Consider the following 27,675-nt stretch of genomic DNA (forward strand, 5'->3'; position numbering starts at 1 on the left):
GTGATTCCTTTCGCTGTGGAGTAAGGGTTTGCTTATCGGCAAAGGCATGGCATAAACCTGTGCAGAGACAGACCGCAGTGAACGTGGCACATGCTCCTGAGTGTGCTGTTCAGCTGTCCCAGACATTTACAGCGCTGCAGAGCTCCTGCGAGCGTGATGCACAGGTACGGGGCCAAGCCACACACCGTGGGGCCGGGGTTTGTACACACACGTGCGATGAACACAAGCAGAGTGCAGGAGAGGATGGTATATAACATGTGCCGCACACAAAAGGGTAACACATGCAGACACGCGAATGCTGAGTATTCAGCCATGACACGCGGGTCTGTGTAGAGCGTGTCACATACAAGAGAGCGTGTACTCAGCACCAAACGTGTTAACGTGTGGAGGTATCATGACGGACAGTCATGATGGACCGCTTCAGCTGGGCACCTGGTGGCAGCTGGACACGGGAACGTGTCCATCCCGGCAGAGCCTGTGCTGTGGGGCAGCTGGTATCGCCCCGTCTCCCCCCAGTTTAGTGAGCAAAGTAGCTCATTACATTAAAAGCCTGATGTATTTTTTTATGATTATGATTAAATTGTCTCCTCGGCATGTGTTAGGGGAGGGGGTCACGCTGAGGTTTTGGGGTGGGCAGGGGGGGAGAAAAGGAGCCTGCACAGACAGACTCTCTGGTGTAACATTGACAAGACAAAACTTGGTGTATTTTGGATTGTCTCCACACCACAGGGCTCTGGTTGCGCTATAAATTATTAGTGCCAGTACAAAGCGCAGTTTATCTGCGGGCTCACATGGAGGCACCAATAACATTAATAATTTAAAAAATGTTAATAATTTAGAAATCTTTTTTTTTTAATTGCTTTTCCACCCTCCCCCCTCCTCCGCCCCCGTTCTCCCAGTGGCATTCATCCCACATTCTGAATTCAGTCTGTCTCCGTGCCTGGAACCTCCATCCGCCAGCGTCCCACTGTCAATCAATCTGATTTCCCAACTGTCAGAGTGCAGGATTGTAAATAACAGATCCTTGGGGGGGGGGGCTGCGCGAGGGGGTAGGGGCGCAGGGGGAGGGAAGGAGGGAGGGAGGGAAGGAGGGAGGGAGGGAAGGGAGGAGAGGAGAAGGGTGTGCGTGCGGGGGGGTTGTTGCGGTCATTCAGGATCAATGCAGCTTCTGGAACTGGCGGCGTGCCAGACTGCTAAATTACAGGCGCTGTGGCAATAAGGAGTGACCTGGGTTTTTCAGATAATTAATTTATAAACATTGGAGGTGCACGGTCCCTGGCTCGGAGAATTCTCTAGGCTTTTTATGTGATCCGGTGGGGTTTGTTGTTTCACTATTTCGTACGCGCTTTTGCAGTTCAAAATTGTACGTGGTTTTAATGTTTGTCCCCTCGTTCAGGGGTGTGGGGATGGGGATTGTGTGTGTGTGTGTGGCTAGAAATATTCAGGTACCAATATGCTCCTTACTGCCAGCAAAAATAGCAGCTATGTCAGCATTTCCACCCCAACTCGCAGTCCCACCACGGGACTTCAGCCTTAACCATCACCAAAATATTTGATGAAGTGATTGGTGGGGCACAAGCTGGGCTGGACACATCTTGGGGCACAAAAGAATAGGGATGGCTGGGATTTCCAGAACCAAAGGAAACCAGCACGGTGGTGTATAGGAAGGCAAGGAGATGGGAAGTGTATCGTTACCGGGGTCATGCAGTGCTCTTTTATTAACCCAGCTTTATGAATCGGTTGTGGGGAGAGGACTGGTAGACTGCTGGATGTGGAGCTCTTTGAAATCTCAAGATGCGGGTTGATCCCGAGCAGGGTGTGTTCATTAAGATAAATCTTCCTCTCCCCCTCTCCCCAGCTGTGTTTTGGTTTCCTTTGGCAGAGCGGCACACTCGGTGTAGGAAGGAGGTTTCCTCTCCCCGCGCATCTGTGTGTGTCTGCGTTTCCTGGGTGTCATGTGAAGGGCGGCAGAGGTTTTGTTGTGGGATGTAAGTCGTGTATAGGGTGTTTTCAAATAGGTACAGGAACCGAGGGACTCCTGATGCTTAACTGTGAGAGGGTAGCACTCTGGAAGAAGCCTCTCTCAGTGCAACTGGTAGGGGTGTCCGTGTCACTAGACCTTCTCGTAGGTCTGGCCAGCTGCGTTGTTCTCTGAGAAGGCAAGTGCAATACCAAGCCAGATGCGCTGCATCCCCTGCTCTTCCTTGGAGAACACCGTGATCCCCGTTAACGGGTGCTTGTGGTGTGTCTGGCTGTGCCTGAATTGTCCATCACACGGCCCTGGCCTCGGTGACACCCACCCTGGAAAACCTACATGTGTGTACAGCCTGTCATTGCACAGTCCTGTGTGGTAGGTAGAGGGTTCTGCAGTGGTGACAACAGCAGTGCGGGTTTAACGAGGGGTGCATTTCTTTCTGACCTGCAGCCGATGGTCTGATGGAGGTGTTGTGCCCCCCATCCTCGGCAGGTACAGACCTGCAGGGACCAGCCGTCGCCCCTTGCCCAGCCGAGGGCTGCAGCATCCCCCGAGCTCCGGGGGGAGCCTGGTTGGTGGGCTTCCGTGTGCTCAGGTTGGGAAAACAGCCCTTCGTGCGCTGGTAGCAGGGCTGGGTGACCCCCGGCCAGGGCAGTGGGAGAAGGTGGGTGCTCCCCGTCCGAGAGGGTAAGGGCCACCCAGGGAGATGGGCCCCCAGCCCCTGCTTTTGGCAGCAAAGGGAGGTGCTGAGGCAGGGAAGGCTTCGCAGTGGGAATGGTTTTGGGGAGGTGGGGGGACGCTGCCCCGTCGGGGGTCCCGGGCTGAGAGCGCTGCGCCCCCCGGGAGGTGCCCGGCGAGGGGCCGGCGGATGGCGGAGCCGTCGGCGGGGGAGCGGGGCCGGCGGGAGGCCGCGGCTGCCTTCCCGGTAGCGGGTCGGGTCAGCTCCGCTCCCCGCAGGGCACGGCGGGGCCGGGGCAGGTGCTCGGGGCAGGCGGGTGGCTCGGGAAAGCCTCCCTTCTCCTTTTTGTCTCCCCCCATCCATCCATCCTTCCTTCCTTCCTTCCTTCCCACCCCTCCTTCCCTCCCTCCTTCCCTCCCTCCTTCCCTCCCTCCCTCCGACAGGAAGGCAATTAAACAGCAATCCACCCCCTCCCGTAGTTGCACAATTTCCTCCGCTGCCGAACTCCCTTGGCGGCGGAGGCGGATCCCGCTAAGAGCCCGCTCCGCCGGGTGAGGACCCGGGGCAGCCCGGGGCTGCGGAGCCGCCGGGCCCGCCGCGCTCCCCCGCCGCTTGACAGCCCGCCCGCACCGCGGCCACGGGCGGCGGCGGGGGCGAGCAGAGGAACGGGCTGTCGCCCCAGGGGCTGCGGCCGGCAGCAGCCCCCCCGGCAGCAGCCCTGTCGCCCGCGGGGGAGCCGGGGCAGCCCCCGCGGCGGAGGGCGGGCGGGCGGGCGGTGGGTGCCTCCGTGGGTCCGGGGAGGAGGAAGTGTGGGGGGGGGCGGGGGGGTGTCGTCGGGGCCGGTTGTGGGCAGCAGCTCATCCCTTCCCTCTTCCCCAGATCTCCTCCGGGCGCGGCAAGAGGTGGCGGCGGCGGCTGCAGCGCGCAACCCCGGCGCGATGGAAGCGCACATCCCCTCGGCCAGCAACTCTTCCAGCCAGCGGAGGAAGCAGGGCCTCCCCCAGCACAGGGACACCCACTTCCCAGAGAGGTACCGGGAGAAGGGAGAGGGGGGAACGGGACGGGGAAGGGCCGGCCGAGACTCACCCACGCCCCCCGGGCGGGGTTTGCTCCAGCCGCCGCGGCATCGCACGGGGGGGGGGCCTCTGGGCAGCGGGATGGGGAGGGGGATGATGCATTCCAGCCCTCTTGGATCGGTGTGCACCCCCAGTCTGCAAAGGCATGGGTGCCGTAAGGCTCCAGGAGGGGAGTGTGCCCCTGGGGTGGGCAGCCCACGGGGGTGGGCAGGTTTGATTTGCCCCGGTGATGTGTTAACGTCTCCCTTGGGCATTACACAGGTGTAAAAGTGTGGGTTTTGCGTGTGTGCCTGGCACGTGCTGGGGTGTCTGGGCGCAAAAGGGGGTGGTTTATGCACTTTGTGGGCATTCACATCCAGGTTGGCAAGCGGCTCGCTGCTGGGAACGATCCCAGTCCTGCCTTGGATCTCCAGATGCTAGAGTCTAACCTGTCCCTTGGCACAGAGCAAGTTAAGATGTTTAAGTTTGCATTTTATAGCATCCCCAGATAATGAGAGAGAACGAATGCTCTAGGATGGAATAGAAAGAGAAGAAATTTTATTTTTTGAGGAAGAAAGAGGCATGGCTTCCCTTTACCACTGATAGGAGCGCTGGAAAGCCGATTTCCCCCTCCCGAAAATTCGAGCTCATTTATCTTGCTCTGTGCCACAAGCCATTCCCTCCGCAATCAAGAACTTCAGAAGGAAATTAAATTAAAGCTGGGTGCGTTTCTGACAAGGGTAGCAGAGGCGGGGAGGGCCTGGCAGCCGCGGGGACGCAAAGGCTTTGGGTATCACGGGACGAGCCGTGAAAGGCTCTAGCATCTCCACTTTTTTGGCTGTCATCTCGGGGTGGGGGCAGGCAGCAGGCTGCAATATCAGTTCTATAGCATGCGTATGTATGCGTTGAGTTCAAAGTTATCCCCCCCACGTTTATAACCTTAGAGATCCCGTCTGGTTTTCCTTCTTTCTGACCGATGGGTTCGCAATGTGTAAGGGCTGGGCACGCCTGGTAAACCTTTCTCCTCCAGGCTGTACTTTGGCTAACCCACCTAATAAAATCCAACCCGATCCATGCGGATTGTAGGCAGACCTGTGAGGAATGCAGAGATAGACGAGTTTCAGGGCAGCCAGTCACGGGGAAAGTTTTTCTCCAGCTCTGTGTGGGCTGGAGAAGTGCCAGGCCAGCCGGAGGCCTGGCTGAAAAGGCATGTACGGAAGGGTGGAGGTTGCTTACGGGGAGGTGCTGCACATAGGAGGGGCGAACTGAAAATTAATTAGATATGTATCATATCCAGAGGTACTTGCCACTGCCAGACAGGTGTTCTAGCTAATGGAGCCGGGCTAGGCCAGGATGGTTTGGGAAGAGGGTGTTATCTAGCGGTTTAAACAGGGTACTGGAGTTAGGGCTGGTGTTCCTCCCCAGATGTGGAAGGGAAAGAGAAGTTACTTGCTCAGGGGACGGAGGTTGAAGGCCAGGAGTTACGGTTGGAAAAGACCACTGCTTTCCATCTTGATTCAGTTCTCCAGCCCTGTGAATAGCTGCATTGGTGTGAGAGGGAAATCCTGGTGAGGTGAGGTGAGGTGAGGTGGGGGAAAGGAACACACAGGGGCACGACCTGCCTTTGACGTTGCGAGAAATACCTGTGGGACCTTGGATTAAGTTTGCAGGAGTCACTCTGTGTCTCAGTTTCCCTTGCTGTGCGGTGACAGTGGTTCTCATTTTGAAAGCGGGTTGTACTCAGTGTTGGGGAAGGCCTTTGAGCACCTCAGTTCAAAGAGCAGTATAATGTGGCGTGTTGCGTGGAGCAAGGATGTTTGCTCTGCAGACCATGCACCACGGGCGTTTTAGGTACCAGGAGAAGCCGTGACCATGTATTGCAAGCAGCAAAGCACTGTATGGGTTAATTTCTCCCTTCCGTTCTCCTTCTTGCTGTTAGCCTTGGGTTTTGTACTTGGTTGCCATGGTCTTTGTCAACAGGGTAAATAAAAGCAGCCTCTGTGCACCTTTATTATGAAGGTATAGAAATTTTAAAAGGTTTAGGTAGGCACTGACAGAGGAGAAGGCGATGGAGGAATACTGGCTCGCATACGTAGGCAAACTGTAGGTAGATTTACGGCGTCTCCTTTCCCAGGAGCAGAAGTAATAACGCATGATGCGGGGGGATGTGAACTGTTTGGCATGGTGTTAAAATTCCATTTCAGCTTCCTTTCGGGAGATCTGTGGGGATCAGGTCAGCTCTCAAGTGCAGCAGCTTTGTGGGCAAGAATAATTAGCCACCTCAGACTTCAACCATTATGTCTGGCAAAGCAAGAGGGGGAAAAGCCGTACTGGTGACCCAGCTTTATTTATCAAGGCAGTGCTGCTATTTTTGCAAAGACAGGAAAGTGGAGGCCTTTGCCTGTTACTGGGAACTATATATCCAGTTTTCCATTTTCCAGGTGTGAAGAGGTGGGTGAGTCTGAGCTAGGGAACACTTGGGAGGATGACCGGACACTTGTCACCTAGCTAGCATCCATCTTTGCTGGTCAGAAATGGGCTAGTAGGTTTAGTGGTACTAAGCCCAAGGCAGGCAGGTGAGTATCTGAAGGGGATGATACACACACGTGTGCGCACACACACACTGAATATGGAATTTCTTGGACCAGGTTCCAAGGTCCTTTTAGTGGAGTCGTGGTCCCTTGATCTCTTTGCTCCAGCTTCCTCATCTGTCACAAAGAGTTAGTAAAACTGATAGGTCTTGCCAGAGGTAGACTCAAGCTGCAGGCTTTGAGAATCCATTTGGTTTCATGGTTTTGGTTTCCTAGTTCCTTGTCTAGATGGACTCAGACTTGTCAGTTCCTTGTCTAGATGGACTCAGACTTGGCGCCAGCACCCTGTGGTTTATTTGAAAAGATTGTTCAGTGTTATAAAAAGACTTGGAAGAGGAAAGGGTACAACTCAAAGGTGTCACTGTAACTGCTCCAGCCTGGAGCACTTCCCATCTCCAAACTGCTGTGTCTCCTGCAAAAACGGCAGGTGGCCGTGCCCTGGAGAGCTGCTTGGATCCTACTGCTTGGATCCTACTCCTTGGATCCTGTCTCCAAAATTTGTTGGCAAGGTACTTGGTTTTGCTGGGGTCGTTTAGCCTGGCGTGTTTGTACCCAAGGTGCTCATCTCCTGGTACACGCTGCAGAAGTTGCTCCTGGACTTTGAACTGAGCAGACGGCTGCTGGTGCCCATGGAGCCTGGGGAACGCTTGCAGTTACCCTGCTTTAGGGAAAAACTTCCGTACCCTGCAAATGGAAGGCATTTTGTAGGTGCTCAGACTAGGCTGGAGGAGCTGCTTCCCGGTGTGGTGAAGCTGGTGGGCTAAATACGATACATCAGTTTGATGTCATGAGTTGCCAGGAGGCTGTTCGCGTGCGTCTGTATGGCGTGGGGTCTGCATGGGAGAACCTGCCCCTCACAGGATGGGGGAGAAGGCAGATTATGGCCAGAGAAAGGGCAGATGTTGAGGCAGATACTTTGGCAATAGCATTCGGCTGTCTCTGGTACTGTCTGTAAGAAGCATTAGGGACACAGTTCATCTTCCAGGACCACAGACAATTATGGGGTGAAAGCAGGAGGAATGCCAAGGAGCAAGAAATACTGACCGCATGAGATGCTGTCAGCATCCTGGTCTGCGGGGGTCCTGGGAAGCCGAGCCCTTTGGCCAGAGTGTCCTGGGAGCGGGAGCCGCAGGGTCTCGGAGCTGCGCTCGTTGCCCTTTGGTTGCAGGGACCTGACAAACACTGTGCATCAGCCTTTCTCTGTGCAAAGACGTTCCTGAAATACCCAGCAAGGATTTTTGGATTGGGTTCTTCCCACCTGCTGTTGCTACCATTTGTTCTTTCACTGCCTAATTCCTCCCCCCGGCATCGCAGAGGCTTTTCTTTTCTCTCCTGAGCTCCTTGGGCACATTCTTCTCTCTGGACATGTTCTCTCTCCTGCTGTTACCTACCCCGGCCTCGCATCCCCCTCTGCTCTGACTGCTGTATCCCTCATTCTCCAGTTTTTGCACTGGGAAGGTTCCTCACCAGATCCCAGCTGGCTGAATGTTACGCGGAGCAAAGGCCAAAGAGCTTGACCTGATTTAACTAACTTGGTTTTAGCACCACTTTGGATTTTGAGGGAGCGATTTCCCCTGGCAGCCATAACCCAGACCCTCTCTGCGTCCAGGCCCAGTTGCTGCCCCAGAAGGGCAGTGCCAGTGTGTGTCTCTTTCTGCCTGCAAATCCCAAACACCATTTTTAGAAAGCCCTTTCATTTTATTTATTTTCCCTTCCTGGCACAGACAGTGTCTGCGGATGGCGACCAGCAAGGAGCTGTGCGCTGCTTGCCTATTACCTCAGGTTTAAAGTGTCTCTTCCTATCAAATGCAAAGCAGAAGAAAGCAGAGCTTTCATGCATTCTTTTTCCACCCCCCCTCTCCCATCCGTTCTAAATTTATTTCCATGCCTTGCCGGTTTCAATCTGCATTTCCTGACCCTCTCGCATCTCCAGTCACAGCCTGTGCTCCGAGCCTTCCTTTTGAGCTTGGAGGGAGTCGGGGGGGAGCGCTGCTCTGGGCTTGGGGGGATATGATGGGGTTAAAGTGAAAGGCTTGGTTTTAACAGTATAATGTGTAACCCCATAATGACTTTAAATATTGATTATTTGAAGGCCATTAGTGCTTATTGTTAAAGAAAAGTCGATACTTTTTAAGCCTTGTGAACCATTTGTCTCCTGTTAAAGGACATATCAAATTTAGCAGCATGCAGTGCAAATCCCCTAATACCCTGCTCACAAGCCTCCAGCTGGCATGTTGGGGGGGGGGGGGAAGGAGGGTGGGGGGAGGAATGCGCAGTAACACAGAATTGCTCTCTGCAAGGTAAGGACAAGGCTTATCAGATGTAATTGCCAAGGGCTAAATTCACGTTCTCAGAGTATGGGACTCCAATTCAGCCCTTGCTCTGAAGAGTGGAAGAAGAGGAGGAAGGAAATTAAAGGGGGGGGGGGGCTGAAGGCCGATACATACCTGGGAGACGATGTAAGGATTTGTGGTTTGGTCCATGTCTGTCTAAAAGCACAGTAGGTGCTTTGTTAAGATCTCTGGGCCTTTTTACTCTGGGGTTGCCAGTTCATTACCAAGCTTGTTGGGAGCAATTGGCTGTGTCTGTACCGGGCAGCCTGGAAGGGCTTCCCAGCTCTGCGCCAGGACAGGACCTGGTTGTCTTCCCTCGCCAGGTTTCCATGCCAAGGATCAGGCAGATGGGCTGGAAGGGAGCGGGATAACCAAGTTCTCTCCTGCTGGGGACTGATGCTGAGTGTTAGAGGGGTGGCAGGAGAGGTGCAGTGACTCCTTCGCCTTTGGCCACAGGTGACATCCCTTCTCTGACCTCAGGCCACAAACTCCATGGGTGTAACGGTGCCAGGCGTGGGACCTTTGGCTGGTCCTGTTTATCTGGCCTCACCCATCAGCTTTGCCTTATGCACGTGTTTGGTGGAGAGCTCCAGTGTTGCTGAGAGAACGACTCTGGGGTCTCTGTGAGGTCTGCTGTGTCAGGCAGGCATGATGACAGCACATGTAAATGTGTCTCCCTGAATTTTCTAAACCTTTGGACTCACCCCCAGCATGTGTTGTGTGTGTAACACAAGCAGTGACCAACCTCTCACATTCGAAGTAGCTCCTGATGGGCTCTTCCAGCCCCTTCCAGCTACCTCCAGCCCCTTCCGAGCCACCACAGGCTGCTGTGCTCAGCCGTGTGCATCGCAGCCGGATCAGGTCCCGCAGCAGTTCCTTCCCTGGCTCGTCCCCCCGCTTCCCCAGCTCATTTCCCCCTTCCCCAGATCACCCCCGCTTCCCACCACTCCCTGGCCAGTCCAAAGTGTGAGCTGGTCCCCGGTCACCAAAGGCAGGGAAGCCGCACAGCTCTGATGAGCGGACAGAGGGAATGAACCGCAGGGTCTTGAGCAGATGTGAATTCCTTAGGGATCAAAGTTAGGCCCTGCAGTGCGACGTTAAAGCATAAAAATAGCCTCTGATTAACGTTGGGCTGCCAACCAATGCCAACCAAAGGGAGAACTTTCCATTTTCCAGTGCCCAGTCCTGATCCCCATCAAACGATATCCTTCCTGGGCACAGATTGTCTCTTCTTGGCTAAAATCTAGACGCTCTCTTTGTTTTTAGCATTTCCTTCTGAGCTCTCTGTGTGCAGCCGGCACCTGGGGCTTCTGTGCATTGTTATCTCTCCTACAGGATCCCCTTCTCTGCATTTATAAAAGGCGGGGAGGGCACGGCCACTGCTTGCCTGGCCGTGGAATGGTTAAAAGCGACTTGATTTCCTAAATTGCTTCTTATAGAACGAACAGCACGTCTGCCAGGCTCGTCTCCCCATGATTACAGCTAATTACGATCGAACGGACACCTCCTAGCCCCCGTCATGCCGCTTTAATTGTCCGTTATTCATCTGCAGGCTGTCCGGGGTGGCAAAGCACTTGGCAGCCCAGCGACCGAGGCCTCGGCTAATTGTGAGGCCTCGGGGATTAGGGCAGGTGATTACACACTTCATGGTGTAATTACATGAGCATCGCTTGGCTGCTGCCCCGGCTCTGAGCCGAAGGTCGCGGGCTGCGTTACCTGAGATTAATTGGAGCTGCCACTGAAGTGCGAGGTGCTGGCGGAGCGGTTATACGATTAGCATTAACATTTCAACAGCGACGGATCGATCTGTGGCTCTCCTCCAGACACAGCGAGCTGTGCAATTAGTTTAGAGGAGAGCTAGGGGAGGAAGGAGGAGGAAAGGAGAGACGGAGACAGGCAGGGGAAGGGGAGAAGGGGAGTAGAGACAGACGGGAAGGGGGGGAGACAGAGACAGGCAGATGGGCAAGGGGTAGGGAGAAGGAGGAATTTTGAGGGGGAATCTCACCCCTTTCTGCGCTGCGGATCAGTGTGTGGCAGGGTTTTGCTGTGGCTGTTGCATAGAATGAGGATAAAACTACATTGGGAAGATCTAGGGAAAGGACAGGAATCCTTCCCTTGCCTGCCTCATCCCCAGAGGGTCCTCATCTGGCTTTTCACGAGCCATGGTGATAATCCATCCCCAGCTGTGTGGGATGGGGGGGGATGGCTGGGGGTCTCTCGTTATCCCACACCCGCACATCATCCCCCCACTGAGAAGGGGGGGATCACGGTTGTGTCTAAGGTCTGTTTGTTGCAAAGTCACACGCACCTTCTTTGCTCCCTTTCTCTTGCCCTCCAGTTTCTCCCGAAGCAGATTTTATAGGGAGATATTGTAAAATGAAAATGAACGGCACAGCACTTGGCTTTGCCTCTAGATGCCCTGGTGAAGGTAATAATGTTGTAAGTGGCCATCAAAAGGAATTAAGAGACGTGCAGCCGGAAAGCAGAGATTTGCTTGCAGGCTCCCAGGGCGGATTTGACTAATGGAAGAGACCTTGGCTCTTATTCCCTTCCTGCCTTTTTTTTTTTCTTTATTTCCACCCCCCTGCAAGCGCTACCTGCCTTGCCTTCCAGGCATTGTCCTCTTCCCCACCCCTCAAACCTGCCACTTCCAGCTTACTTGTCACCTTACACCTGCTCTACCCATTCGGGCCAGCATCACCCACCCCTTCTCCAGCCGAGCTCCTTTCCACTGACCCCGTGGCGCTTTCTGCTCACATCCCTCTCCCCATCTCTCCTGGCTGTGTCTTTCTCTGCCTCAATTACAGCCTTTCTCTCCAGAATTAAAGATCACCCAGCAAGGACAGTGACTTTTTTGCAAGGCAAGCCAGCGATGCCTTCAGATCTTCCCAGATTTGAATCCCAAAATACGGAATGCCTTTTCAGTTGTAAGGTAGTTGAGACAGAGAGCCAAGCTTGCTAAGGGGACAGGCAGACGCAGCATCTTCAGCCTTGCCTTTGCTCGCCCTGGGAAGCCAACAGCCCAGCTGAAAGGCCACAGAACCAAAGATGTCACGGTGGGAAGTATGGGAACCCTTCTGGTTCTGCTTCTTTTCTTTTTTCTCTCCCTTTTAAAAGTTTTGCATGTGGGTGAATCTTTCTGTCTCAGAACAGCCGCTGGCACAGAACTCAGGTCATCTGCAGAAAGGATGCTCTTCCTGAGCCTGGGCCTTTGGGGCACTGTGGATGGAGCCTCCAAGTTTTCAACATGAATTTGTTTTCTGGTTTCCGCAGGGAGATATCCCACCCGCCGCCTCTGCTTTCACCCCAGAATGCACCCCATATTGCCCTGGGCCCCCACTTGAGACCTCCGTTCCTTGGGGTGCCGTCGGCTCTGTGCCAGACACCAGGTGAGTGGTGAGAAAGGGCTTGTGGTCAGCCAGGGGAGGTGGGTGGTGGGGAGGTACGGGCTGTGACAAACTGTCCTTTAGCCAAACAGCCCAGACACATTTTCTGTGTTTCCCCGTTGCTGTTGTGCTACTTCACCCTTGTTTTGCAGTGACAGGAGCAGGTCGCCTTGGCTGCTCTCTCTTTTCATCCCCACCAGCCTCCCTGGTCCCATGTTTCAGCATCAGGCTGCACTGTCTGGGGAGCGAGGGAGTAGATGGGCTCTAGAACAGAAAGGCAGATCTTGGTTGCCCTTTCCTGCTCAGTTTGCCCTCTGGGGAGCCAGCCCTGTGTTAGCAAAGAGTCAATGCTGAGATTAATAACCCCGTATTATTGTTCTCCCTGTCCCCAGGTTACGGGTTCCTACAGCCGGCACAAGCAGAGATGTTTGCACGGCAGCAAGAGATGCTACGAAAGCAAAACCTGGCAAGGTAAAGAATGTGGAGGGGTGGCCTCCCTGGGTTTGGGTTGGATTTTTCCTTCCCTTTCCTAGCAGCAGCTAATGCAGGGTGTGCAGGAGACAGAGCGGTGTCCAAGTGAGACCCATGGAAACCATGTGTGGGTGTGGAGGTGGCACTTTGGTCCTTCAAGCTCTGGTTCAATGTGGCTGGGGGGTAGCAAGTGACTTGTGTAGCCCCCCATTGACATTCCCTCTCCACCTCTCCCAATTTAGGTTAGAGATGTCAGCCGAGATCATCCGCCAGAAGGAGCTGGAGAACCTCCACAGGCAAAGGCTACTGGCTGGTGACCCGCTGAGCCTGCATCCCGGCTTGCCCCCGGACCACCCGGCCCTGCGCAACGTGCACGACATCCCCGAGGGCCACCCGCTGCGGGAAGAGCTCTCCCGGAGGAACGCCATGCTGGTGCTGCGGCACAACAACACCCCCCTGCTGTCCCTCAACCCCAGCGTCCCCAGCAGTGCCACGCCGCCCAAGGAGCAGCCCCGGCGGGGCAGTCGGAAATCGGCACATCACCGCGCAGAGCCGCAGGGGCTGAGCGAGGCCAAGGAGCTGGCGGAGCCCCGGGCGCGGGACGGGGCACCAGACTGTAACGACGAGGAGATGAAGGACTCTGAGAGCGACGCCGACGTGAGCGACGAGAAGCCGGAGAGCCTGAAGGCTGAGAGCAGCAGCTCGGCCACCGAGCTTAAGGAGTGCAAAGAGACGGGCAAAGTCTGCGAAGGGGCCAAGGAGTTGGGTGAAGCCTCTGCTGGCCAAAACGCCCCCTGCAGCTCCTCGAGCGCCGAGTCCCCCAGCCATTTGCTTGGCCCAGGCATCAACAAAAATGAGGTGAAATACCTCCCGCCGGCCTCCATCCCACCGCCTCAGCCGCTGCCCTTCGGATTCCCTTACACCATGAGCCCCTACTTCCATGCGGGTGAGTGCCTGCGTGCCTGTCACTGGGTCACTGGCTGGAGCAGTGACGTGTTTTGCAGAGTGCTAAAAGTGGGACTCTTCCCCTCATTCTGCAGTGTGGTTGTAGTTCTTTTGTCTCTGCAGGGAACCAGGCACCCTCTTTTAATTAGTATAAAGGACTCCTATTTGCAGTGAAGCAAATCAAGGGTCATAAAGAAGGTCAGCAGGGACAAAGTGGGTCTCAAGCACTTGAGAAGGGAAATGGCAAAATGATGGATCTCGCAGTTGCTTCGGCCTTCATATGTCCCAGGACAGATGCCAGTAAACTATAGGGGGCTTCAGGGAGAGGCAGCAAAAATTATTAATGGCTGCAAAGCGCTGCCCTACAAAGTAAAGGGCCAGAAGTATCTGGAAGGGTGGCCTGAAAGGCTGTGAAGACTGTTGGGCTGTGGTCACGGAATTTCCAAGCAGTGGGGATTGGAGGGGCTGGGGTGGAGAGAAACACCCAGATACAGCAGGACAAAGGGATGGAAGAAGAGCTTCCCGGGGCGGCTTGGGTCTGCGCTGCATGGGCAGAAGCTGTTCCACAGGGAGAGAGGTGGATGGCACTGGGGATGTGTGGGGCTGGAGCAGGGCTGGCTGGTTCCCACATGCTCGGTTGTCCCTCTGTGCATCGCCGTGGTTGGAAATGAAGGATTAAGGCTGCAGCGTTTTCCTCCTTGCTGAGTGTCATATCTGGAACATTTCCAGGGTAGCGGGTGAGGTGGCACCTTTGGGATGGGGTGTCAAAAGAGCCCCCAGCGGTGACATACAAATTTTGGCCTGCCTGTGCCCTTGGAGGTGTCACAGCTACCACTGCTGCACCCCTTTCCCAGGGCAGAGAGAGATGGGCTCTTTCCCCTGCCTGTGGTGTATTTCTCAGTCTCCCAGACACTGGTAAGAGCTGGATTGGTGCCTGTTGGATTGGGACAGGCAGGCAGGGAAGTCCTTGCCAGCTCTCTGGTCCCCACTGAGCTATGGAGATGCGCAGCAGAGGCAGGCACAGCTGGAGCCAGACGGGAGCAGTGAGTCCTGGTGGTACAAACTGGGGTTTCAGACCCCGGTAACTGCTCTGCACAGGGGACTCCTGTTGGCAGAGCAGGGTGGCAGCCCCGCTAGCCTAGCCAGGAGCCAAAATCTGCCTCAGCTAATTACTTGGCTGAGCAATTAGCAGGAGGTAGGAGCTCCTGCCACGTGGAGGAGGGGGAAAGGCGGGGGGGGGGGGGCATGGCATGTGGGGCACTGAGGCTGCCTGTTTTCTATGCAAAGAGCCGCCGCGGTTGTGAACGTGGCTGCCCATCGCTCATTAGAGCTGCCTTCCAACCAGGAAGGAGGAAGCGATTTTTCTATGACAGGCAGGTGGCCAACATGATAAATATTCCCGCTGCCTTGGGCTGCTGAGGCTTCCTCGCAGGAGCCTTTTTCTCCCGGCCATTAAAAAGGGAAAGGCAGGGCTCTGTGGTGCTCATCGCTTGTGTGAGGCTCTGCAGGGAGGCCTGGATTGTAGATGGGTTTCCTCCCTCCCCCAGCAACGTGCGAGTTACTGTAATAGGCCATTTATTATTATCACTTCGAATTTATATCACAGTCGTGTCTTGAGGCCTCGGCAAAGATCAGGGCTGTGTTTCACTGCCCAGTTTCCAGGCACTTCTGATTTGTGGAGCCTATTCCAGAGCTGTAGGTCTTTTCCTGAGGGCTCTTTGGCTTTTTGGCGAGCTTGGCGTGTTGTCGTGGCTGTTCATATTGCCTGTTTGCGGGACAGCAGCACTGAGTTTTGCCCTGTTGTGCTGGGCACTGTACAACTCCACAGCAGAAAAAGTCTCACCCGAAATGGGCTTGGGAAGATGGGGCATCTTGTCTGGCACAGCACAGCGGATCCATAGGGGAACTGGGAGTTCAGGAGCTGAAATATTGAGGGCTATATTGATCCAAATGCTGTGGGGATCGTGGGCTGCGCTGGGGTAATGTGTGTCAATTAAATATGTGTTATTTTTGGCCCTGGGGGAACACGAACCACCTGAAGACAGACAGACAGAACTGCACCCGCCTCTCCCCCGGTGCCAGATAATTGCCGCAATCCCTTTTTTGCACAAGTATTGCTTTTCTGGCCAGGATGGTCGCGATGTTGTGCTGTTACACTGGAGGCTGGTATTGGAAAGGAACCACCTAAACAAGGCAGGTAACGTGGGAGGCTGAAAGGAAGAGCCAGAGGGAGGAGAAGAGGGAAGTGGCTGGCTGAAAACAACCCCTGAGTTTCAGGAGGCAGCTCCTTTGGTCTTCCAGCAAGAGGAGGCTCCAGCTTTGGAGGTAGAGAGCGGTTTTTTGTCCCTACTGGGAAGAATATCGATGAGGCAGCCAGAGCTGGGTCGATTCCCTGAGCTGCCTTCTGGGGATCCGGCGGCTGCTGGATGACCTCATCTCGTCAAGGTTTCAGCAGCCTTGCTCCCCTCCTCCTCCCACCGCCCTGCACCAGCCCCGTCCTTTGGAAAAGGTGAAGGATGGAGTGTGCAGGAGGCTAAAATCCTTCTATCGATCTGTAGTCTGGAGAGCAATTAACGCAAGCCTTCCAGTGCCGCTCCGTGACCCGAGCCCTCTCCGGTGTGTGGGAAGGAGGGGGTGCAGCACAGGGAGGGAAGGGAAAGGGGGGCGAAACTCATTAAACCCATAGGTGGGCTGACTTCCAAGGGGGTTTGCTTTGTGCGCTGGTCTCCCAGTTGGCACCTGCACTATCTCCTGTGAAGCCAGGAGCAAAACCCCACTGGTTTCTGTGCAGCAGAGACAGCCCCATGGCCTGGCCGCTGGGTTTCCAGCAGAGATTTCCCTTACTGGCATGGCCAGAAGGGTTACTCGCCCTGACCCATTCAGCCTTTGGCTGCTCTTCTGAAGCAGCTGGATATCAGGAGGAGGGAGGGAAAATTATAAATGGGTTGCGGCATGGGTGGCGAGGGCTTTTACGTGGACACCTGTCCACAAGACGCTGGCCTGGGACGATGGATTCTTTTCAGTCCCTACACACTGGGCCCCATCTGGTGAAATGCTCTGTAATCCATTACCAGTCTCTCGGACCGTCATTTATCATAGAGCGAGACAGAGGAGGCCTGGCAGGGAATAGATGCTGCCCTTTATGCATCCTCGCAGTCCGGCAGGATCCGGTGACATGTCATTATTATAATAGAAGGTGCGTCCCCTCCAGCCACTTGGCACCGATTTGTTATCATTCTCCCAACTGCCAGAGCGGCGGTGAGTGGGGGCAGCCAAGCGTGGAGATGGAGCAGACGGTGCAGTACCTTCCCGAGGAGGGACGGGAGGAAGGACAGGAGCCCTTCTGCTCTGGGGGCTTGAAAATCAGAAAGGGGCAGTGCCTGGATGGGGTGTGCTGAGGGCCGGTCCTGTACTAGTTGCAGATTAGATACGCACTGAGGCCAGAGGGCTACAGCTTCTGTGTCCTCCTACAGAAGTCCTTCCTGGTGACTTCAGACCGATGACAGAGGTGAGGTGGGAGCAAAATGGCAGGGGGACACCTGAACACCAGGCTTTACAACCCCCACTTCAGGGGTGCTGAGCACACAGAATGGGGACTGAGTCTTTGGGGCTACTGGGGCTGAGCTCCTCTGCAGTCACGGTGAGATTTCGGGCTTTTGTGCACGGAACAGGGGTGTTTTGCCACCAACTTCAGTGGAAGTAGGTTTCTACCCTCTAGCTTCTAAGTTCTGTGGCACAGAGATTGCTGAAAGGCCAGAACCCAAAGTATTGGTATTTACGTTCCCCCTCCCAAGGATATTTCCACCAGTCAGTCCCTGTTTCCCTGGTATAAAAGGGAAGGGAAAACAAACTCTCAGAGATAAATATTTTGGCCGTATTCTATTTCTCTGTGTGTGGGTACATGGAAAATATTTCTTGTTCCCATACGACGAGCCTGTCTTGCCCTCGCTCTCGGACACAGCAGGCTTTCTGTGTGTGCATCTGTGTGCGCCTTGACCTCTCCCTGCCTTTCTTCTGGGGCCATGAAGAGACAAAGGGAAGAAAACCACAGAGGAGAAAGGCTTCTGTAGGAGAAGCCGTTGGTAGCCCAGCTCTGCTGGCCATGTCAGTAACCCTGCAAATGATCCCGGCGCCGGGATTGCAAGCGTGTGTGCAGGAGAGGGACCGGAGGGAAGCCTTACACCTTTCCCTTCATCCCTGCCAGCTGCGAGAGCAGCATCCGGGCAAAAAAATCTCTGCCCACGCCGGTGGGGACCTGGAAAAGTGTGTGTGAGACTGGTGAGGACTCGCCAGCCTCTCCCTGCAGGCTGAGGTTAAACCCTGAGGATGGGGCTGGCTGGCTGGTGACTGGAGAATTCATTCCCAAGCGCTGCGTTGCTGCAATTCAATCCTTGGCTTGCTTTTGGAATAAGGAAGTACCTAATTTTAAAGCAGTTGGCTGTTACAGTCGGATCCCCTCAGAGACGCTCGCTCTGGCTGCAGATGGAGGTGTCTCGCCCGAGCATTGACTGTGCCTGGAATAATTGAGTTCAATTTCACTTCCTTTATTTACCAAGCTGCAGCCACTCTTCCAAAAAAAGAGAAAGAAAATTACCCCCCACCCTGAGAAAGAAGAACCCTCCCCCCAAAACAGCAAAAAAAAAAAAAAAAAAACCACCCAGGGAAAAAAAAAGCCCTCAGCTATTTGAGTGTTTTGCAAATTTTAACATAAGCAGCTGTGAGTTTGTCTCCTGGAAAATGGAATGCAATAGGAATGAGAATGAGGGCTCTTGTCCATCTGTCTGTCTGTCTCTGTGGTCGCTGGGGGTGGCGAGGGGAAGGAAGGTGCTCGCTGGCCCTTTGGCAACGGCCTCCGCCTCCCGTGCTGGCAGGCACCTCGCTGGAAAGCCGGCCCTTTTCTCTGCAGCTGGTATCGGGCACACACCAGTATCTGAAGCTTTTTCCAGCTGGGAGAAGAAGGGGTGCAAAGAGAGCGAGGAGCGTGGGGAGGGTCTCCATGGGCAGAGTTGCTCCTGGGAGCAGCAAATGGAGCATCTTGTGAGGCTGGGACTTGGGAGGGTGCCCCGTGCCTGCCAGAAGGAAAGGTGGTGGTAGAGAGTGAGGATTTGAAGGGGGTGGGAATCATAGAAACATGGAATGGGTTGGGTTGGAAGGGACCTTAAAAGATAATCTAGTTCCAACCCAGCCATGGACACCTTCCACAAGTGAAGGTCTGGTTGTTGCCCATGGTGAGCACCCTGAGGGTCCCGGGCTGGTACTCAGTGCTGGCAAGGAGCCTCCAAAGATGTGCCCGAGGCATGGGGAGAGAGAGGGACAGCCTTGTCCCTGCTCCGGAGGGGCAGGAGACCTTGGAGGACTTCTGCTTCTCCCCACGACACTGGAGGTGGCACTCGTCTGTTGGCACTGGCCCATGTGTGTAAGGAGGGACGTGGATTCATCCCCATTTTCTGGGGGCGTTGGTGAACAGGGGCTTGTCCCTCCCTCCCTCCCCAGGAGCCGGAGGGTCCCTGTCTCACACCCCGAGTGGCCACAGCCAGGGCTCTGCTGGTGGTGAGCGGCAGGAGCAGCGCGGAGGGGGAGGCCGGGAAGGGAAGTAGGAAGTTGGGAGCGGAAAGGCAGGGGAAATGATGACGTAGCGTCTGACTGCTCCTCGTGCGGACCGCTGCTGGTTTAAAAGCATCTTATTGGCATGATGACTTCCTCTGTAGATCCTGTCCCTTTCCTGTTACCTTGGACTGTGCTGGTGGCTTTGCCAACTGGCTACTGGGGACTCGGCGGGTGGCTTTGCTCTTTCTGCGCCTCTTGCCCCTGACCTGGCTCGGTTCCCCAGGGCACTGGCCACTCATCCTTCTCTGGGTTTCTGCTCCCCATCATAATTTTGTTGCGTCCCACTTTACCTTGTCGTTACTCTCAGAAGTGCTCTCTGACCCGCTGTGGACGGAGCGGAGGAGTCACAGCGAGGGGTTACGTCCTTGGGGCTGATCAGATGCCTTAGGGAAAAACCTTAAGCCAACAAAACATAATTTTGTCAGGATAGAGCCCTGGGAGAAATATTTTTTCTGGTAATTTGTTGCTTCATGCCCCGAAGCAGAACAGTTTATGCCCCTCATAAAGTCTTTCTCCACCCACCATAAACATGGATGATCACATCCTTATAAATGTCCTCGTGATCTCTTGGTCTCAATGATGTCATGCAGCAGTGAGTTCCACAGGTTAATGATGACTTCCCCCCCTGGCTCCCACCCCCCAAGTGGTGCTTTCTGGAGCTGGGTTTCTTCATTACTTGTTTCTGCATTTTTCCTTTTACACACAGCTGTAGATAGGAGTCACCTGGCTGGCGTTTCTCTCCCCATTTTTTATTCTCTCCAGCTCCCCTCCGGTCTCCAGCCCCGTTTTCTCCCCGCGTGCACGTCCCGTGCTGTCAGGCACCGCGACGCAGGGCCTGGGGATGGGGGGCGGGGGGGAGGCGCAAATCTTCCACCCTTTTGGAACCCATCACCTTCCTCTCTGCTGACAGGGCTGGGACCTGAACCGCTGTTGCGTTGCGGAGAATTGACATATCGGCTTGAACTGAGCTGCGATGGCTGCAGAGCGTCGCGGGGGCTGGCAGGGGTCATCCCGTCACCCGTCAGATGCCGGGCCAGGAGAGATGCCCGGCTCCCCGCCGTGGGGCGGAGGGAGGGCGATGGATTCTGCTGCCTTGGGGACAGACCGATCCGGGGGATATTTCAGGCTGGGCTGGATTGAAAAATGAACACTTGGAAAGAGCAAGACGCTCTCCAGCGATTGGCGCTCCGGCAAGGCAGCGGGCCACCAGGGAGAGGTGCCGTGGCCCGTTGTCATTCGGAGCACGTAGCCAGGAGAAGGGTTGGGGGAAAGAAACCCACAGGGCAGTCAGAGTTTTCCGCTTTGCGGTGCGTGTGGAGAAACACTCCTCCAGGGTTTTTTTTTTGGTTGTTTTTTTTTTTTTTCTTTTCTCTCCCCTCCCCCCCATTTCTTCCCCGCAGCTGAAGAACATTAAACACATGAAATGCATTAGCTGGGATTTTTTCCCTTCCCCTGCCCCCTTTTCCAAGCTGGGGACCTCCAGGAGGAAGAGGCCTATGAATTGACCCTGCCCAGTGCTTTAATTGACAGGTCATTAAAGATGAATGTGTGGCTAGAGAAAAATATTCAGATTGCAGGCTAGTTGTTGTCCGTGTGGGATTTTAATGATTTATGTTTCTTTCTCCTCCCCTCCTTCCTACCCGCCCCCCCCCCTCCCCCCCCCCCCAATCTCCAAACAATCCAGGCACCATGGGAGGTCTCTTTCTGGATGGTGAGGAAAGCCCTGCGCTGGAAGACATCAGCAAATGGACGGTGGAGGATGTGTGCAGCTTCGTGTCCAACTTGTCCGGCTGCACCGAGTACACTCAGGTAAATCTCTTCACAGCCTCGAGAGCATCACGGCAGGAACCTCCTCCCTGCAAAGCCCTGTTCTCTCCCTCCCGGCTGCGCCTATTTTTACTTGCTCTGTCCCTCCCAGGAGAAGGGGTATCTGGGACCCCTGCAGGGCTTAAAGCTTTTTTGGTCTTAAAAGGTCCCTTCCAACCTCTGTGATTCTGTGATTCTGTGATTCTGTGGTTTTTTTTCCTAGTGGATTGGTAAATAGCTACTTGTAGCAAAGATCCTGAGATGTGTGATGGGCCTTGCAGATGGATAGCAATAAGGGAGAGGATGGGAGCAGGGGTAAGGTTAGGAGTGAGCATCCGAGTCAGAGGTTTGATCACAGTTAGTGGCTCTTAGTGTCACTTATCACTCTTATCACAGTGTCACTCACTGGCCACCTCGTGCTTTTAGAAGCTGCCCTTGTGCTGTATCGCAGAGCTGAACCCAGCAGTAGCTTTGTGTGGAGCAGCTCCATCGAATCCCTCAGGCTGTCAGGTAGTCTCCTGGGTCGGGGTGGGCACCTCGTGGTACCAGCCGGCCCGGCAGAAGGTGCTGCCTCTTCTCGCTGCACCCAGAGCGCTGCGGTGTCAAAGCACGCTCCGTGCTGACACTCTGGAGTGACGGTGACTGTGATTTTAAGCTCGTTATAGCAGAGTTGAAACCTCCATCGGTACCGGGGGCTTCATAAAGCCTGCTCGGTGTGAGGTCGTGAGGTGCAATACAAAAACCAACCCTGTGTTTTTGGCTTCCGCATCTGCTGGAGTCCATTATAAATGACCCCATTGAGAAAACGTACCAACTGCAAAGGCGCAGATTCCTGAGCTGTCTGGGAGAGCCTTGTGGGGAGGATGCAGTGTGCTTAGAAGGGAGCAGAGATAGAGAGGCAGAGGGCCAAAGTTCAGGACAATGTGGCCTTTCAGCAGAGAGACATCCCAGGCTGAGAACAGGTCCTGAAAGGGAGGAAGAGGAGCAGGAGTCGAGCTTCCGCACATCCTGCTTCCAGAGAGGAGCTTCCCTGACTGACAGCTCAGGAGTGCGAAGCCGTGCTCCGACAGCCGGGCTGGCCAAAAGCTGGTTTCTAAAAATCTGCCTCCACCTTGGCCATTGCTGTCTCTCCCAGAGCCTGTGCCCCCCACCAGCCATGGGGAGAAAGGTGAAGCTCAGCCCCCCTGCTTCTGCTGGGCTTGTGAGGAAAGTGGTGATTCCCTTTGGGTGATGCTGGTGTGGTGCCATGGGGAAAGGCGCATCCTTCTGCATCCCTCCAGAGGGGACGGGGAAGCGGAAACCTGGAGGTTTCCCACAACCTTCCCCTTCTTGCTCAGGCGATGGGATGATGTGCTTTCCATCCAAAGTCTGTCCTTCCTTGCCCCATAACCGTGATGTTAATCCCATCACAACATGTTTTGTTAAAACCACCTATAAAACCAGTGCTGCTTTGGAGCAACCAGCTGTGCGTGCACGTGAGAGGCAGGAAATTTAGGAAGGTGAATGCTTGTTATGGAGATGGAGCACGTGTAACGTTTTCCAAGAGGAATGACGGAGATTTGGGTTGTGCTTGGGAGTGGATGAGGGTGACTGGGTGTGGGGGAAGAGAGAAGGGTCACTTGTGATTATGGAGAGAGGGAGGGAAGTCTCCTTCTCTGGAGACATTTAAAACCCGCCTGGACACGTTCCTGTGCAACCTGCTCTGGGTGACCCTGCTCTGGCAGGGGGATGGACTAGATGATCTCCGGAGGTCCCTTCCAACCCCATGTGATTCTGTGAAAGGGCAGGGGTTAAGAAGAGATGGTGGATGGGTGGGTGTTTACCGGAGGGAGAAGCAGCAGGTCTGCACTGTAGAGAGGAGTTCGGGAGCTGGGCTTAGTGGGGACGATACGGGGATGGGTGATGGGTTCAGGACAGTACATGTGGGCTGCAACATGTGTTGAAGAGAGCTCAAGCAAAAGGCTCTAAACCCCAAATACACAGATATTCCCATTCTCAGTTACCCGCCTCTCCAACCAGTCTGCTCCTGCACTGGTGGCGTTGCAGTCTGCGTTCCCGCGCTGGGGAATGAAGATCAGAGTTGCTTGGAAGCTTCTGAATTAGGCCAGTAGGAAACGTGCAGAAATCTTTAACGCAACCACCTCGCAGAAAGGATCATCCATTCACACCTCCCGTGCCAGCTCTTGGTCCACCAGTGGGGGAGAAATCAATCCCTTGCTGAGACCAAGGTTCAGCAAATCTTCTCGGTGCGTCGCAAACGAAATGTTTTACGATAACGGGAGCGGCTGTGACCAGCCTCCCGCCGGGGCCTCGCCACGGTGCGTTATGTGGGGGGATGCCCGGCTTAAGGGGCACCCCGTTTTTACATGCTGTGGTTCCACGCTTAACGTTTTGGGTTTTTTTTGTTTTTTTTTTTTTTTTTTTAACTATGTGACAATGCCAGTGTTCAAGGGTGACCCAGCTCCGCGGCTCTAAACTGCAGAGCTGTCTGTGTTCCCGTCTCCAAAACCGCAGCTGCCGGGGAGGTCTGGCACCGGGCTGCGGGATTCTCCTGCCAGGAAAACCCAGCCAGGGTTTGGTGGGTAGGATGCGCGTTGAGAAACACGGTTCAGACAAACAAGAAAACTTCAGCAAAAACAAAAGTCGCCCCTGCCCGATGTCAGCCCTTGACAATATTCAGCTTTGTCCCTGCAGCGGATCCAGACCTGTGGGACACCCAAGGGGGAGGCTTTTCTGAAGTTAAAGCTTTTTGGGGAGGGTTTTAGCGCCGAGCGAAAGGAGGCTGTTGGCTCCCAGCCACGTTGGCTTCGGAGGAAGGAAAAGAAATGGCTGTAGTAAGTTTTGCTGGGTCAAAGAGCAGAAACACACGCTGCAGTCGTGAGCAGCTCCGCTGGTGGAGGCCAGCAATAAAAACCACTTGCAGCAGCTCAGCTGCCTTGGCTCTAACAGCCACTGCCACCCTCCAAGGGGATGGCTCTGGGCTACAGGCTGCTACGGGAAAAGAAGTCGTTAGAGTAAATCGAACGCCCCCCTCCCTTGTCACAGCGTCCAGTAATAACAACGCCACGCATCAGCCACTGCCTGGAGGGGCAGCAGGATCAGGCCCCGCGGGCGGTTTGTTTGGGAGAGCGTCCAGTATGAACCGAGGCAGGAAAAAAATGCCATGGAGTGAAGGTGTGGTTTAGTGAAAATAACCTACCCAGGCATCTGCCTGACATCTCCCGGCGCCGAGGGGAACCTGCGGGCTAAATTACCAAATGATGGCGGTTTACTCCTGAAGTATTGAGCCTGTGTGTCCAGAATAACCCCCCGGGGAGAGCGGTGTAAGGACATCCCCGCTCCCTGGGTGAAGAATGGAGCAATAAGACCACGCATCCAGACCTTAACCTTTACAGCACAGTATGTATTAGGAGGAAAACTCTCCCATGACCCTGTCATTTGACACAGATAGGGCAAAACAAAGTATTTTTTTTTTTTTTTTTCTGTCCTTAGGAATGTGTTAAAATGGTATCGTTTTGTGTGGGTGGCTCTATTAGAATGTGTTCACGTGAAACTGCCATTTTATAAGAATATACTAGCCCTGCTGTCACTTCATAGAGATATAGAGATACATATGCACATATAGATATATATATACATCCCCAGGTTCTGCTTCACTCAGCTAACTGGGAGAGAGGAAAGAGACCTGTATGTTAATGGAAACTGGCTGAAGGGCCAGTGTGGGTGACTCGGTGGGACGATGCCAAGCTTAGTGGCACCACTCAGCTACCACAGTCAGTACAGGGCCACTGCGATACTTACTAGTCCGTGTTGCTAGAAGGGCTGGGGAAAAAGAAAGGGCCCAGTGCTAAAACAGACCGGTGAGGAGGGCTCATCCTCCCCAGTCCCAGTCAGTGCACTGGGATTCTCTGCCAAACAGCGCGACGGACCGCGTTCTCCAGGCTGCTCGCGTGTTCTAGGGATGGTTGTAATATACAGCGGGCAAAGGAGGGAAAATCAAAATCAAAATAAAGAGTGCAAAACGGAGTGTTGCACCTGCATCCCTCTAACCTGCAGAATGTGCTCCACAGATCTGTTTATGTATTTTGCCCTGGAGACTGTTTGGGAAATAAATTAGCAGCTTTGAGAAGGAAATGCATGAACAAGCGAGTTTCTCCTTTTCAGTTGCATGTGCCTCACTGAAGACCGCAAATCCTTTTGAAGTCCACTGGGTCAACTTTTTCCAAATATCCACACAAGTGTGAGTGACCTAGGATTTGCCAAAGTTTAGATTCTTCTCTTTTCTCCTATGTCTTCTGCCCTTTTTGGAGTTGGGGACAGGGCCCCTGGGCACGGCACTCTTCTTCCTCAAATCCGCTGTCGTACGCTCTCAGCTGGGCTCACTCCTGATGCTGCACTTGCTCAGCTGTTGTGGTTGCTAAACCTGGGGATGTTCCCCAAAGAAAACACTTCACGCCCCATCCCAACATTAAAAAAAAAGAAAAAGAAAAAAAAAATTGCTTTATTTAAACTGGCCCAACCAGCCCTAATTCACATTCCCACGTGTCTCCTCGCCCGTGTTGGCTCCGAGCAATGGCAGGAGAGCGCAGCAGGGATGTCACTGGCATTTCTAAGCCTGGACCTGTGTCTTGGTTTCTTCCAGGTATTCCGAGAGCAGGCGATTGACGGCGAGACCCTGCCCCTCCTGACGGAAGAGCACTTACTGAACAACATGGGGCTCAAACTGGGACCTGCGCTGAAGATAAGGTCACAGGTAGGAACATTTCCTACATAGTAGCAAGTGGCACGTTTTAAAGTTGTGTCTTGCTGGAATATGGCTGTCAAGAGACCTAGTTTATTGAACATAAGTCAATATTTATTTAGCAATAATTGTTTGTTTATTTATATGATTGTAATTGTTTATTTATTTATTTGTAATTCTGGTTTTAAGAAAGCTTTATCTGTCCACCAAAGTGTTCGTATCCTTATCTGGAGCCAGTCACGTAACTCTTTGCTGAAGAAAACACAGACACTGTTCAGTGCCCAGGGGCAGGAGCAAATAGTTCAGGACAAATGGTGGGAGGGAGTAGCGGGGAGGCAGCGGGAAACTCCTAAAATGGACCCAAATACCGGCCAGGAAAGCAGGAAAGCTGTAAACAGGTGAGGGAGGGAAGTCAGATGGTTTCAACACATCTGCACCTATAGTCATCCCAAAGTACCTAAAGAACTGGCTAAAGCCATCTTGGGAACCAGTTGTCTCTTTTTCCTAGACTGGATGTAAGTTCTTTTGCTGCTCATTAACGAGCTGGCTCTCGGCAGTTCCCTTTTTTAGTGAGGCTGGAGGCACAAACGCATTTAATGCGTCTCAGCATCATCTGTTGATGAGTTTCCCTCCCCAGGGAGTAATGGACCAGCTCATCCCTTCTCTGCTCTGCCAGTAACAGCCTTCTCCACCATTATCATCTCGAGCTACTCAGAGCTTACTGGTCCTGCTGGTGGGCCGTGCCACCCCCACTGCACACCCACCCCCCCAGTGTGCGAGTCACTTGTATTTTGATACCCTGGAAGTAGAAAATGTGTTTACCTCTTGATTTAGTCACGTTCCCTCTTTCAGGGGACAGTATTTCCTCCTCAATGGACTGGTTTGCTGTTGTGCCCTTATAGCAGTGGTTCATCTTTGAAAAACACCTTCCCTCCCCCCTTATGACCCGTCTCCCACGTCTCTCCCTGTAGAATTCTCCTTTCCTACCATCGCTTTGCCAGTCTCCTCCCTCCCTAGTCATGGGCACCCTAATTCCATTCCAGTTACCTCCATTTCACCTTGGTTGGACTTGAATCTCGAAGAACATCTCCTTTTTTTTTTTTTTTTTATTTTTTTTTCCCATTTAATGATCAGAAAACAGCCTCTGGCACATCAGGACAAGGCTGTGCCATGGCATTCCCAGGGGGATTATGTCCCGCAAAACAGTTGTGACAGTACCGTGGGGTGCACAGTCACATCCCTCACCCCCAAACTATACATTTGTTATGTTAAAACAATAAAGCCCAACTTTACTACTTTCCCTACAGCCCTCACTGTTTATGAGGGGTCTAATAAAAAGGTTCTGTGGGCAATTGTTCCCTCTGGGTCAATTCGGTAGGAAATAAAACTCTTATGTTTCTTAAAAAACAGAGAAGGCCAAATAGCTCACAGACATTCTTAGATCGGATTCGGTGGGGGGGGGAATATGAGATATGGGCTGAAATTAGAAAAACCCTGCTTCGATTTAATCAATAGTGTTTAAAGTTCTATAATAAGGCACGGTTGGGGCGGGGAGCAGGGAGCAAAGCCCTGATGTTGCAAACTGAATAATGCCGCAGTTGTCTGGTTTGAACACAAGCCTGTGTTTTTGTTTAAGCTTAAATGTGAACCAGCTGTGGAGGTGCTGGGAAGCTGTGGGGCCTTTGGCCCTCGCTGGGAGGCGAGAACTGCTCCAGGAGAGTTTTCTTCGGTCCCGCAGAAGAAGGGAGAGGCTGGAGGCTTACAGTTTCCTGTGCAGTTAACAGCAGCCACCCTCTAGTCACAGTTTTAATTTGTATTTTTTTCCTCTCCCTCACCCTGTCATCCCAGCCCCCCTCAAGAGCAATTTCTGCTCTTCAGAAGGGGACGTTTAGTGTCCTCTGTACGGCAGGCAGGGCTGGGGTGGGGAAAGGAGAGGAGACGGGTTCTAACAACTTCTCCATCCGGCGGTGCCCGTTAATGAAGTCACAGGAGTGGCAGGAATCTCTCAGCCCACTCAAGGCAGCACAACAGGAGCCTTCCCAACGCCTCGTGTAGCAGAGAGGACCCAGGACCTGCTGCTACCTCC

The 27,675-nt window shown here is 53.9% G+C and overlaps 1 protein-coding gene across 3 annotated transcripts in view; it reads left to right on the forward strand.

The window, feature by feature from the left end:
• SAMD11 (sterile alpha motif domain containing 11) overlaps positions 1–27,675 on the forward strand; it is a 123,983-nt gene that overhangs the window by 94,774 nt on the left and 1,534 nt on the right. For 2 of the 3 annotated variants that reach the window (XM_074161807.1, XM_074161806.1), the window contains 6 exons: positions 3,534–3,684; positions 11,907–12,022; positions 12,412–12,490; positions 12,733–13,436; positions 20,727–20,851; positions 25,491–25,601. In XM_074161807.1, the coding sequence (XP_074017908.1) occupies positions 3,534–3,684; positions 11,907–12,022; positions 12,412–12,490; positions 12,733–13,436; positions 20,727–20,851; positions 25,491–25,601 (1,286 nt within the window). Of the gene's footprint in view, positions 1–3,510; positions 3,685–10,305; positions 10,333–11,906; positions 12,023–12,411; positions 12,491–12,732; positions 13,437–20,726; positions 20,852–25,490; positions 25,602–27,675 lie in introns of all 3 variants that reach the window. The other variant, XM_074161808.1, reaches the window with a different exon arrangement.

This window comes from Numenius arquata, chromosome 20 (assembly GCF_964106895.1).
Source record: "Numenius arquata chromosome 20, bNumArq3.hap1.1, whole genome shotgun sequence".
NCBI classification, from domain to species: domain Eukaryota; kingdom Metazoa; phylum Chordata; class Aves; order Charadriiformes; family Scolopacidae; genus Numenius; species Numenius arquata.